This window comes from Myotis lucifugus, unplaced genomic scaffold (assembly GCF_000147115.1).
Source record: "Myotis lucifugus unplaced genomic scaffold, Myoluc2.0 scaffold_244, whole genome shotgun sequence".
Classification (NCBI taxonomy): domain Eukaryota; kingdom Metazoa; phylum Chordata; class Mammalia; order Chiroptera; family Vespertilionidae; genus Myotis; species Myotis lucifugus.
The window spans coordinates 1,462,067-1,476,192 of NW_005871292.1; the positions used below are offsets into that span (position 1 = coordinate 1,462,067).

The 14,126-nt window shown below is 51.7% G+C and overlaps 1 protein-coding gene across 1 annotated transcript in view; it reads left to right on the forward strand.

Annotated features, from left to right (window-relative positions):
• The first annotated feature begins 6,293 nt into the window (after positions 1 to 6,293).
• Positions 6,294 to 14,126, forward strand: part of ATP4A (ATPase H+/K+ transporting alpha subunit) — a 14,002-nt gene continuing 6,169 nt past the window's right edge. The window contains 12 exon segments of the mRNA XM_023762362.1: positions 6,294 to 6,305; positions 6,407 to 6,547; positions 6,635 to 6,694; positions 7,338 to 7,541; positions 8,649 to 8,762; positions 8,997 to 9,249; positions 9,540 to 9,808; positions 10,681 to 10,879; positions 11,252 to 11,361; positions 11,434 to 11,568; positions 12,277 to 12,469; positions 13,179 to 13,354. Coding sequence (XP_023618130.1) covers positions 6,294 to 6,305; positions 6,407 to 6,547; positions 6,635 to 6,694; positions 7,338 to 7,541; positions 8,649 to 8,762; positions 8,997 to 9,249; positions 9,540 to 9,808; positions 10,681 to 10,879; positions 11,252 to 11,361; positions 11,434 to 11,568; positions 12,277 to 12,469; positions 13,179 to 13,354 — 1,866 coding nt within the window.

A 14,126-nucleotide genomic window follows, 5' to 3' on the forward strand; every position in this document is an offset into this window, starting at 1 on the left:
AGTCGGGGCCGTGCAGGAGGCAGCTGGTCAATGATTTTCATCATGATGTTTCTCTCTCTCTCTCTCTCTCTCTCCCTCTCTCTTCCTCTCTGAAATCAATTAAAAAACAACAACAGCAACAATAAAACAGTACCTTTTTAATGAAGTTATCGTGAGGACAAAACATGCTCATACATATAAAGCACGGAACACTGCTGGGCACAGGGAGTTCTAACGAGGGTCAGCTGTTATTACCGGCTTCCTGTCATTGTGCCTGTCCCTCTATTTATGTTGGGGCTGTGTTGGACAAAGAACATCATTCCAAGGCAGAACCCTGGTCCATCTTAGTGTTTGTGGCCATGACAACTGCTGTATGTGCTAACTATCCCAGGGACCTTGAGACTTATCCAGTCAATGGAAGTCCATTAAGTGCCTACTATTTGCCATTTTAGGTACTACGGACACGTCAGACCAAAAAACAAATCCTCCAAAAAAAAATCACACAAAATCCCTGCCCTCATGGAGTCCATACTCTATTGGGGATTCAGAAAATACACACGCAACCCAATGGGAAAAAATACATAGTATGTCAGAGGGTGGTAAGTACTATGGGGGGAAAGTGGAGAAGGTAAAGGAGGAGGAGAGGGCTGGAGGGAGACTGCAGCCTACAATTTTAACTCAGCAAGGAAGTCTCACTGGGAAAGCAACCTTTGTGTAAAGACCTGATGAAGGGTCAAAGGGAGCCATGAAGATATCTGGGGGAAGCCCTGGCTGGTGTATCTCAGCCCCTTCCTCCCTTTCACTCTCTCTAGAAATCAATGGGAAAATAACCTCAGGTGAGGATTAACATCAACAACAACAAAAGACCCCCAAACAAACAAACAAACAAACAAACAAAAAGGAGTCTGGGGGAAGAACATTCCAAGGAGAGGAAACAGCAAATGCAAAAGCCAGGAGGCAGGAGGCTGTTTGCTGTGTCTGGGGCATAGCAGGGAGCCATTGTGGCTGGAATGGAGCAGGTCAGGTGGAGATTGGGAAGTAAGGTCAGGGAGGCAACAGGGCAAATCACTAAGGGCTTAGGCGAGAATGCGGGGCCTTGGCTTTTACCAGGAGTGAGGTGCACCTGGGGAGGCTTTGAGCCTGGAGGGCCCTGACCTGATCTTGGGGTTCACAAGCTCCCTCTGTCTGTGTGGGGAGCAAACTGTGGGGATGGGAACCAGAGCTGGAGCCCGGGGAGGAGGCAGCTATGCTATCCATGAGGAGAGGTTGAACCAGAGGAGGGACCGAGGGAAAGGGAGAGACGGTTGCATTCTGGATATAACTTTAAGATCCTGGATGAGGACAGTCTGGCAATTTTGTGAGGATAGTTGACCTTTCCACATCTGGACAAAAGTGGGAGAGGAGCAGGACACAGGGGATCTGGCTGCCAGCTTAGCTAGGCTGGAGCCAGACCTTGACCCCCACTTGTTCCCTCTGCCTGCTCCTGTGCTAGCTTATAGATGAGGGAGTCGGGCCCTGCCTGCCCAGCCCCTAGCTTCAGTCTTCCCAAGGTCTGGGGGTGGGGTGGAGAGCGACCTGACCAGGAGGTGAAGGGCATTGCTAATTCCACTATCTTATCAGAGAGGCCAACACATACCCAAAGTCACTTTCACTTAGCAAATACTCCCTGAGGACAGCCTGGGCTGGGCTGGGCCGTGCAGGGCAAGGTTGGGGCCCAGACATTCTGGATCCTGTCCTCATGAGTCCAGGGGGAGGATGAAATGTCACCCAATAGTGACAGGCGAGTGGCCAGGGAGTGGTCAGAGCTGGGATGTGGAAGCCTGGGGTCTGTGACAGCCCAGGGGAGGTACGTGCCCCAGCCAGGTGGGTGGTCCCAGGTTTCCTGAAGAAGCATCTGCACTAGAACAGAAAAGAGGAGGAACAGCTGGATGGGGGAGGAACAGCTGGGGGGGAATGTTCAGAGAGAGGAAACTGCATGGCCAAGGTCTTGACAAGCTACTTTTGGAAAACGTAAGGCGGGGGTTGGGGCTGGGGCTGGGAGGAGGGTGAGCGCTGAGTCCTAAAGCATGAAAGGGCAACATGGCATCGGGCCTCATAGGGCTAAATCCTTAAAGTGTGTTTGATTAGGATTCCAGGAGACTCGTTCAAATTCCCCTTAAAACTTACTCAATACTAGTAAGTCACCATTTAATAGTATGTTCTCTGCCCTGTCTTTCTGAGGAAAAAGAGAACGTTTTTAAAATTCTGGCTGTTTGTTGTTCTCAAAAGTCTTTAATGATCCATGCGCCCAGCCTCAGAGAAATCGTGCAGCACTGTGCTAAATGGTCATGTCACACTTGTGACATTCTTGGGAGAATGACCCCAGGTCATGGTGGGAGTTGCCCATCAGCCTGAGACGGCATGGCACTGCCCACCTGGGGTCTGCTTCAGGGTGCCAAAGATGTTGGCACACCCCTCGCTTTACCCAGATTCTGCCTGTGGGTAACAGCCTGTGTCCATCCCCAGACACGGCTTGAATTGCTTGGACACATAATGAAAGAATAAATGCACAAGTAAAGAACCCCCACCCCCTCCCAAAGACACAGAACTTGATAGCATTGGAAGGCTGTGCAGTCAAAGGGGCTGGTAAAAATATTTAACCATCAACGGGGTGGGCTGGAGAAGGTTGGGCTGCCCCTGGAGGCGGTTGGGTGTGGGAGGTCTGGGGGCTCAGGCAGTGGCTGTTTCATTACTTTAATCATCAGCACAGCGGAGTGCCAGAGTGGCTGTGACAATAGAAAAGTTCTATTTCAATAGAAAATAAAGACATCATAGAATAGCCCTGTGGTCATTCCCTAAAGACTCTTAATAACCCCAAATGTCCACCTTCTTCCGGAATCAAAAATGAGGTTTGTCCTGACAAAATGCTCTGTGAAGGGCACACATCACCATATGTTCTGACCAAAAGTGCACAACCTGAATCTCATCATGAGGAACCATCGGCAAAACCCAACTGAGGGAATTCTACATAATAACTGACACTCTTTCAAAATGTCAAGGTCATAAAAGACAGGAAAGACTGAGAAAATGTCACAGATTGAAGGAGACTCAGAGGCGTGACAACTAATGTGAAATGTAGTCCTGGATTAGATCCTGGACCAAGAAAAGGACATGAGTGGGAAAATGGGAAATTCAAATAAATTCTCTAAATTAGTTAATAATGTCACATAAGTGTTAATTTCTGAATTTAGTCAGTGAACTGTGGTTATGCAAGAGAGTGTCCTAATTCACAGGAGATACATGCCTGAGTATTTATGGATAAGCATCCTGTCTCCAACTTACTCTCAAATGATTCAACCAAAACTTAAAAATATATCTATATCTATCTATATCTATCTATTTATCTATCTATCTATCTATCTATCTACTTATCTATCTATCTTATAGTACAAATGTGGTAAAATCATTAAATTTAGGTGAAGGTTAATATTCCTGTAACTTATAGGTTTGAAATAAAAAATTGGAAATTAACATAAAATAATAAAACTAATAAGTGAGAAATAAAACAAATGAGGCAGAGACCAGAGAAGGACGATCTTTGAGTTTTGACAAAGGTTTGCACAATATCACAGGTCAGCCATGTGCTGCCAGTGGTAGTGATGGCTGGAATGGTGAGCCCAGGTGTTTTCCCGGGGTCATGTCTCATGACGCCGAAGAATGAGCTACACAGACCAGAAGATTTAAGCAAAAGTGTGGAAAATTTATTATAAGCAGATTCAGACTCCCCGCAAGGGGAGGGGGACCCAGTAATGGGCTGCCCGTTAAAGCCTTGTAGTCCAGGGGTATGTATTTGCCACAAACCTGCTCTATGTCTACCTGTGTCATCACCTGATTGATTCCCTCAATTGTTCTTGCCCAGCAACGGACCTGAACTTTCCCTGTTTCTGTGTGTGCTTTCTCTGTTCCTGTGCTGAACTTTCTGTTTCTATGTGTTCGTACAGCTTGTTGCTACAGGCCCTCCCTTGTTTTCCCATGCCTCCCGCTTTGAGCCCAGAAACATTTTAAGATTTCTGTTTGTTTGGTTCCTGTGGTTAGGCTGCTCAAACTGCCATGTCTGCCCCTGAGTATGTTCCACCTGCCTTTGTTTTCCACTGGACCCCTGCCCTGTCTACCTGCAGGGGTTTCAAGCTCACTTCTCTTAATAGTGCCTCAGTCTCTGCATCTGTGACATAGGTCATTGGGTTCCCTAATCTGCGCAGACACAACCCCATATCTGCCTCAGATTCTGGGCACTTTGGGGGTAGTGGGCTGGGGGGCCAGGGTGGCAGGGCTGGAGACAGGAGGGGCACCTGAGAAGATTCCAAGGGCCTTCCCCGTGCACCAGGTTTGTTTATGAACATTGCCAACCCCCGGGTGAGATGGATCCTGCTCAACGTTCAGAAATATTTGTGTGTCCAGGGAATGTTCCAGGTGTTATGTAGATATCAGTAAACACAACCTAGGCCCAGTCTTCCTTCTAGTACAACAAGGTCGTCACCAAACAAATAAAAATACAATACAATATCATGTTGGGGTAAGGGGTGTGAATTAAGCGGGGCGAGTGGATGGAGCCTGATGGGAGTGCAATATACAAGTAAGGAGTCTCTGAAGAGATGGCATTTGAGCTGAGAGCTGCAGGTGAGAAAGAGCCATGCAGATATCTAAGGAAGAGTAGCAGGCAGAAAAAGCTGCAGGTGCAAAGGCCCTGGGGCAGGAATGACCATGGTCTCTTATAAGTGCAGCAAGGAGGCCACTGAGCCAGGAGAGGTGAGCTGGAGCCAGATCTCATAGGAATGATTGTGGTGTTTATTCTGAGAGAACAGGAAAGCCTCTGGAGGGTTGTAAGCAGGGGAATGACACAAACTATTTTACATGTGTGTCCCGGAGAGATGAATGCCAGTGGGCAAGTGGACACATTGTAAGGGGCAGTCAATGAGACTGTGATCTGCCTCTCTTTGGGGGTTTCCTGTGGCAGACTGGGGATCACCAGCTTGTGGGGGCGGGTATGGGAAGGAGCTGGGACTGCTTAACAGCTTTGACTTTCTTATGTGACCTGCCCCAGAGGAGAAGGACATCACCAAGGCAATTACCTTATCAGATAAAGGCACACTTGCCCCTGGAGATACGTTCACCCCTGAGGCCCAAGCATGAGATATCAAGGACCCACCAGGCAACCAGTCCAGCCTCTCATTGGTGCCCACAGAGGTCCCTGCCTGGGGGATTGGAAGTCCCCAGACCTAAACCTGGCACCAAGCACCAAGCACCAAGCACCAAGTACAACATCAATCCAGGACCCTTCATTTCCCCATCTGGGCAAGTTGGGGTGGAGACAAGGTAATGATTGAAAGGTGTGATGGCTAAAGCTGGATGTGTGGAGTACCCCTAGGAATCCTCCTTGAACCTCTCTGAGCCTCAGTTTCCCTCTCTGCACAATGGGAATAATAGTGGCATCTTCACAGGGCTTTATTGCAAGGATCCATGAGGTTACATGTGTGTAGTGCCTGGGCATACCTTGCACTGCAGTTGTGAAGTTTTGGGTTTTCCATTGCTGATCCCTTATGAAAACCAGGCTCCAGGGTCCCACATGGGCTGGAATCCTGTTCCTGATACTTGTTACAACCTTAGGCCAAAGTTCTTAACCTCTCTGTGCCTCAGTTTCCTCATTTGTACAATGGAACATAACTTTATAGGGCTGTAAAGAGGAGCTAATGAAACATTTGCACAAAGCACCTGGGGGAAGCCCCCCACACAGTAAGTACTCCCTAAAGGACAGCCAGTGTAGTGACTGTTGGGAGCACCCTCCCCCTCCAGGTGTGGCACAAGCAGTATGTTCTAAAAATGGACACTCTGCAACCAACCTATTTGATTCTGAGTTCTGGCCCTTTCACACCCTATCTTGGGAACCGTGAGAATGTGACTTCACCCCTTTGTGCCTCAGTTTCCCCATGTATAAGGCAAAGTAAAAACAGTTCTCACTTCAAAGGGTTGTTGTGAGGTTAAGTTAGCACACGAAAGCACTCAGTACAGTTCCTGGAATATATGTTTGCTATTTTCTTGTTACTATGGATATTCCTATTGATTCCCTGACCTCAGTGGCAGGTTGTGATGGGGTCTGGGCAGGTTGGGCAGCCCAGTAAGGAATGCCTGAGCTGCCCAGGCCTAGAGGTCACCTCAAGGAGCCCTGTAATCAGCTGTAATCAGGCAGTCCTGCCCCACCTCCTCCTTCCCTGGGTATATCTGGGCTGGTCCAGATCCAGGCTCTGTATTGGCAAAGGAGGGCAGCTGCACTGGAAATCATGGGAAAGGCAGTGAGTGGGGTCTGGGGCCAGGGGTCGGGGGTGGGGAGGGTTGGAGGTTGGAGGCAGGGTTCTGGTGGGATCTGATGCCTCCCCTCTCCCCCTGCCCCCAGGAGAAATACGAGTTGTACTCAGTAGAGCTGGGTCCTGGCCCTGATGGGGACATGGCAGCCAAGCTGAGCAAGAAGAAGGCAGGCAGTGGAGGGGGCAAGAGAAAGGAGAAGCTGGAGAACATGAAGAAGGAGATGGAGATTGTGAGCATGGGGCTGAAGGGCTGGGTAGGGGGCTGGGGTGAGGGCCAGTGAGAGCTGGACAGTGAATGTCCTGCCCCCACCACACAGAATGACCACCAGCTGTCAGTAGCGGAGCTGGAACAGAAATATCAGACCAGTGCGACCAAGGTGAGCTGGGGGCAGAGGGAGGAGTGGGTGAAGAGATGGGTAACGGTGAAGAGAGAGAAAAGGGAAAATGCATGAGAGAGAGAGACAGAGAGAGGTAGAGAGGGAGAGAGAGGAGGAGAGGAGAGGAGGAGAGGAGAGAAAAGAAGCAGATAAAGAGCAACAAAGAAAGAGGCAGAGAGATGGGCAAGAAAGAGAAAAAGGGTAGAGGCAACAGGAATACAGAGACAGAAAGTTGAGAGAGAGAGAGAGAGACATAAAGTGTGGAAGGGGAAAGGGACAGGAACAGAGACAAATATAGAGAAAGAAGGAAAGAAAGAAAGAAAGAAAGAAAGAAAGAAAGAAAGAAAGAAAGAAAGAAAGAAAGAAAGAAAGAAAGGAAGGAAGGAAGGAAGGAAGGAAGGAAGGAAGAAAGGAAGAAAGGAAGGAAGGAAGGAAGGAAGGAAGGAAGGGAGGAAGGAAGAAAGAAAGAAAGAAAGAAAGAAAGAAAGAAAGAAAGAAAGAAAGAAAGAAAGAAAGAAAGAAAGAAAGAAAGGCACAAGGCAGATGGGGGAGCAGAGGGAGGGAAGCAGGGGAAGGAGAGACAGAAGAGTGTATGGGAAGAGGAAAGCCCTTAGCAGCCACTGCCACCCCACCCTGTCCCCAGGGCCTGTCTGCCAGCTTGGCTGCGGAGCTGCTGCTGCGGGACGGGCCCAACGCGCTGCGGCCACCAAAGGGTACCCCAGAGTACGTCAAGTTCGCACGGCAGTTGGCAGGCGGTCTGCAGTGCCTCATGTGGGTGGCTGCTGCCATCTGCCTCATTGCCTTTGGCATCCAAGCCAGTGAGGGTGACCTCACCACTGACGACAATGTGAGTGTCGGGTACCAAGGGGACAGACACTGGACACGGGGTCCTGGAGGACAGAGAACATTAAGCAGGAGACTCAGGACACCAGGGACATAGGGTGGGGATGCAGAGACACAGAAATGCAGCTCCAAGACATGCTCATGGAGGTGGGGATCGACAGACCCAAGATCACAGGAGACACAGCAGATAATGTGTCTCAGATGTGGAGGACATAGGTGGGGATACAAAGGCAAAGAAATGCAATACTTAAGAGTTGGGGCTGGGGAAATGGAGGACATGGGACAGATCAAGGACAGAGGGCACAGGGGACATTGGGAATAAGGAACAAAAGACTCAAGACACAGTACATGGAGAGTCATAAGACATCAGACAGGGAAACAGACACAGAGGCTATCGAGATGGAGGACAAGAGGACATTAGATATATGACAGGGGTCAGAACAAGAGACATGGAGATTTAGGGACATGTGACTTTGAATGTGACATAGGATGGGGACTCAGAATTACATAGACATGGAAGACACTGGACATAGAAACTTGGAATTTGGAACCTGAGAGTCTTGATCGTGAAGTTCACGGAATATGAAGCAGAAGACTGACAGCACACAGACACATGGAAACGGGACACGGGGGCACAGGAACTATTGTGCCCAGGGGACACAGGTGATGCCAGGCAGATTATGAAAACAGAATAGGAAACGTGGAGCACAGGAAATATAGGCTGTGGGAGTGTGAGGAGACACATGGCAGAGGACACGTGGAATGCAAGATTGGAGAACACAGGAAAAGGGAACCCATATGACCAAGGTACTTGGTGACATGGAGCACAAGTCATAGGCTATGGGGACATGAGAGACCTAGGATTCAGGGGCCAGAGAATATGGGATACACAAGACAATGCGAATTTGGGGCCGTTTAAGGTGGATATGAGGAATATGAGGATAGGAGACAAAAGCCACAGGGAATAGTGCATAAGGGTTCCTAGTAGGTGGGGAAAATCCTGGTGGAAGTGACCCTAAGAACACCAGGGGACCAGGGTACAGATCGGTGGCCTTGTACAGGGAGCTTCCAGCCTCTACTCATAAGCTGACTCCCTCACCTCCGCCCCCAGCTGTACTTGGCACTGGCTCTCATTGCTGTGGTTGTGGTCACCGGCTGCTTCGGCTACTATCAGGAATTTAAGAGCACCAACATCATCGCCAGCTTCAAGAACCTTGTGCCCCAGGTGGGTCCCACAGCCCTCCACCACTTCAGATTCCAGAGACTCCACACCAGCGCAGGCAGGCTCCTGGCATCTGTGTGGCCCCTCCCTTTAGGCCCAGCCTGCCCTTTGCCCTTGGCCTCCATCTGTCCCTATAGGTCCTCACCTCACCCCCTGTTCACCTCCCCACAACTCCATTGCACTCAGCAACTTCCAACCTCACCTGTTATCCACAACTCTGGTGCCCCTGCCCCACAGCAAGCAACTGTGATCCGAGATGGGGACAAGTTCCAGATCAACGCAGATCAGCTTGTGGTGGGTGACCTGGTGGAGATGAAAGGTGGGGACCGAGTGCCCGCCGACATCCGCATCCTCCAAGCCCAGGGCTGCAAGGTGGACAACTCCTCGCTGACGGGAGAGTCGGAGCCACAGACCCGCTCCCCTGAGTGTACACACGAGAGCCCACTGGAGACCCGCAACATCGCCTTCTTCTCCACCATGTGCCTCGAGGGTCCGTGAGGCCCTTGCCTGCCCACCCAGCTGACCACGCTGCCGCAGCACTCCCTATCCCTACCTCCATTGCCCTTCTTTGCTACCTTCTGAGACACACTGCCTCCCATTTCACATGACCGCCACCTCTTTAAGTCGTACTACCTCTCTAGCTCCTGTTACTGCTATTCTCTTCCCAGGTCACACTGCCTCCATTGCCTTACATCACAGCCCCCTCCTTCAGTTCATGCTGCTGTGCATGCCCCACTGCTGCCCTCCCAGCCCTGAGTCACCCTCTTGGCCCCACTGCAGGCACAGCACAGGGCCTGGTGGTGAACACGGGTGACCGTACCATCATCGGGCGCATTGCATCACTGGCTTCTGGAGTAGAAAATGAGAAAACACCCATCGCTATCGAGATTGAGCATTTTGTGGACATCATTGCAGGCTTAGCCATCCTCTTTGGTGCCACATTTTTTGTGGTGGCCATGTGCATTGGCTACACCTTCCTGCGGGCCATGGTCTTTTTCATGGCCATTGTGGTAGCCTATGTACCGGAGGGGCTGCTGGCCACTGTCACGGTGAGTTGGGGAGGCAGAAGGGCGGTCCATCTGTCCATTCATCCAGGCTTCCCTCCACCATCTCCCATCTTCCTATCTATCTATTTATTCACCTCCCATCCTCCCACCCACCTCATCATCCATCTTTCCCTCCCACCCCCCATCCCTCCACCTATCCATCCAATCAGCAAACATTCCTGAGGCTTCTGTGGGCCATGTCCTGTGCCACATGCTAAGGACTCAGAGATGAAAAGGCAGGGTCCTTGACTGAAGGAGGCTGAGGCTTGACGGTGTGGACAACCTTCAACAGTCAGTTCAGAGGAGGCTGAGGGAATGTTCATTTTCTATTTTGTTGATTTGGTTCATCCTCATCTGAGTATATAATTTTTTCCATTGCTTTAGAGAGAGTGGAAGGAAGGGAGAGAGATATGGGGGTTGGGGGGAGAGAGAGGAAGAGAGAGAGAGAGAGAAACATTGATGTGGCGATTGGTTGCCTCCCGCACTGACTGCTGCTGGGGATCGAACCTGCATCCCAGGTGCATGCTCTTGACTGTGAATTGAACCTGTGACCCTCCAGTGCACAGGCCAATGCTCTGAACCACACTGGCCACATTTCTCATTTTAATTGTGTTGATAAGTGAACTTACAGAACCTCGGCTAGGGCAGCTTACAGAGGGGCCTGGCTCTGTTTATCTGGGTGAATTAGGGAGGCATCCCAAGTAGGAAGTACAGGTTGAACAAAAGGGTGTAGGCAAGAGAAAGCCTGGGTTTTGTGGGGGAATGCTGCATAATCAGTACTGTGGCTGGGGTAAGGGATCCCCAATGCCAAGAGGAGGGAAGTGGGCCTGGAAGCAAAGACTGGTCTCCAGGTGGCTTTTCTCACCTTCGCCCAGGTCTGCCTGTCTCTGACAGCCAAGAGGCTGGCCAGCAAGAACTGTGTAGTCAAGAACCTGGAAGCAGTGGAGACACTGGGCTCCACGTCAGTGATCTGCTCTGACAAGACGGGGACCCTCACTCAGAACCGCATGACCGTGTCCCATCTGTGGTTCGACAACCACATCCACTCAGCTGACACCACGGAAGACCAGTCAGGTTTGGGAGTGCGACGAGACAGGGCCTGGAGCAGGAGGGAGGCTTAGATGGGAGCTCGGAGGTTACTGAAGAGAACCTGGGAGGGCTATGCATTCATGGAGAGGAACTCCATCCAGATGGGCCCAGAGTCCAGGGCGGGGCCTGGTATGGAGTCTCAGGGGACTCTCGTGGGAGACTCCACACTGGGTCTGAAGAGAGGGCTCCGTCTTGGGGTATGAGGAAGGGTTTGGGTTCCACACAGGTCTGGAGAGGGGAATCCTGTCCTAATTGGGAAAGGGGGGTTCTGTTGTGATGTGGGAGAGCCGCCGCTCTGTGTCTGGTGCAGTCTGGTGTAGTTGCCTCGCGGCCCCAGCCTGGACGTCTGTCCTCCAGGGCAGACGTTTGACCAGTCCTCGGAGACATGGCGGGCGCTGTGCCGCGTGCTCACCCTGTGCAACCGAGCTGCCTTCAAGTCGGGCCAGGACGCGGTGCCCGTGCCAAAGGTGAGAGCCGGGGGACTTGGGGGATAACGGGAGCCGGGAGCCTGGGACGCACCTGACGCCCTCCCCTCCCAGCGCATCGTGATCGGGGACGCATCAGAGACGGCGCTGCTGAAGTTCTCGGAGCTGACGCTGGGCAACGCCATGGGCTACCGAGAACGCTTCCCCAAAGTCTGCGAGATCCCCTTCAACTCCACCAACAAGTTCCAGGTGCGAGCCCGCCCTGGCCCGCCCCCACTGCCAGCCCGCCCACAGCAAGCCCGGCTCACTGTAGTCTCCACCCACATTCGGGGCTGGCCTGCGGCCGGGCTTCGCTGTCTCCTCCCTCTCGCCCGGCTCCCTTCTCGCCCGGCTCCCTTCTCGCCCGGCTCCCTTCTCGCCCGGCTCCCTTCTCGCCCGGCTCCCTTCTCGCCCACCTCCAAAGCCCACCAATGGCCAGGCCACGCCCAGCCCTTAGCCGCGGGCTCTTCGCCTGCTCTCTGCTGTCAGGACTCCGACAGGTGCTGGACCAACTCCAGAGCTCAATCAGTCCATTCCCGGCACCCAGGCCCCTCCCCAAACCTCGGCCTCTAGCGAGGACCTGCCCAGCCCCTACCAGTCAGCGATGGGGAACCTTTTGAGCTCGGCGTGTCAGCATTTTGAAAAACCCTAACTTAACTCTGGTGCCGTGTCACATATAGAAATTTTTTGATATTTGCAACCATAGTAAAACAAAGATTTATATTTTTGATATTTATTTTATATATTTAAATGCCATTTAACAAAGAAAAATCAACCAAAAAAATGAGTTCGCGTGTCACCTCTGACACGCGTGTCATAGTTTCGCCATCACTGCCTAGTCACCCTAAGGCTCTTCGGTCAGCCCCGCCCCCTTCCCTCTCCACCCGGCCCACTACACCGTCCGCTGATCGCCTGCAGCTGTCCATCCACACCCTGGAGGACCCGCGGGACCCGCGGCACGTGTTGGTGATGAAGGGCGCCCCTGAGCGCGTGCTGGAGCGCTGTAGCTCCATCCTCATCAAGGGCCAGGAGCTGCCCCTCGACGAGCAATGGCGTGAGGCCTTCCAGACGGCCTACCTCAGCCTGGGAGGCCTGGGCGAACGCGTGCTGGGTGAGATGGCCAGGGCGGGGTAGTGAGGAGGAAACCGGTGTTCAAGAAGCTAGCACAGAGCAAGGCCAATCCTCCCTGCCCTTTCCTGACTGCTGACCTGCCCCAGTCTACACACTCACCTTTGTTTCCCCCTATTTCACTCCTGATCTCTGCCTATGCCCAATTCCTACCTTGTCTCAGCCTCTCCAGACCTGTCTTCACTTGGACCTTCCCTATCCTGACCTGACCTTTGACCCATTGGTTTTCCTAGCTCTTGCCCCAATTGATGATCTGCCTTTGCTTTCACCTCCACCTTTCAGAGTCCTCCTCTTGACCCTTTGACCTTCCCCAATCCCTGCCTCAGCTCAAGACTTTCCCCAATCCTTGTCCTGACCTCTGACCTCCTCCAATTCTGTCCTGACTCCTTAAACTTTCCTAACCTCTTCCTCGGCCCTGGAAGGCACAGACTTGTGGTCTAATTCTGGAGTTTTCATTTCACTTGCTGTGCAATGACTGACAGGAATTGTCCCCGATCTAAGCCTGTTTTTTCATCTGCAAGAGGAGGATCCTAGTAGGCTCACAGGGTGGGTGTGAGAATGGATTCAGATAATGTGAATGAAGGGTGCAGCACAGGGTCAGCCATCATGGGTGCTTGGTGCAAGGGGCCTGGCCTTGCTAGCAAAGGGTCCACTCAGGACTCTTTCTCTGACTTTTCCTATTTTCTGCTCAGGCTTCTGCCAGCTCTACCTGAGTGAGAAGGACTACCCGCCTGGCTATGCCTTCGACGTGGAGGCCATGAACTTTCCAACCAGTGGTCTGTGCTTTGCGGGACTTGTGTCCATGATAGACCCGCCCCGGGCCACTGTCCCTGATGCTGTGCTCAAGTGCCGCACAGCAGGCATTCGGGTATGCCACTTGGGAAAGGACCAGGCAGGGGCAAGAACAGAAGATGGCAGCATTTGGGGACGAGGAACCCTGTGTTATCTGAAAATAGCTTGAATCAAAAAGGGAATATATTGGTTCATGAAACTAAAAGTTCTGGGGAATGAAGCTTCAGATATAGCTGCATGCAAGCGTTCAGTGTCATTAGGAATTTGCCTTCATGTGCCAGCTCTGCTTTTCTCTCTGCTGGCTTTATTCTCAAGCAGTCCCTCCATTTTGGTAGACAAACATGACCATCCCCCAGCAGCTCCAACTTACCTGTTTAGCCGCCCACTCTTTCTGTGCCTCTTTTGCAGTTGCACTAGACTGGGTCACATGTTCATCCCTGAGCAGTCACTGTGGCTGGGGGATAGAATACCTTGGCCAGAGACCTCAACTAGAACCTGGGGGGAGGAGTGATTCCCCAAAGACAAATCAAGGGCAGGAGAGCCAATGCTGAGCAAGCATCACCCCCAAGTCTTTCCCATGGTCTGGAAGACCCTGTAGACCTGAGCACAGTTACTTTTTGAAGCCCATTCCTTAGTTCTCTACCTCTTGTTCACTCCTCTCCAGTCATCTTGGCCTGCCTGTTGTTCCTCCAATAGTTCAGGCATGTTCTCACCTCTATCATTTTGCACTGGCTGTTTCCTTTGCCAGGAACACTCTTCCCCTCAGATTTCTATGTGGCCAACTCTCACCTCTTTCAGGTGTCTGTTCAAATGTCACCTTCTTGACAGGCTTTCTCTGGACACACTTA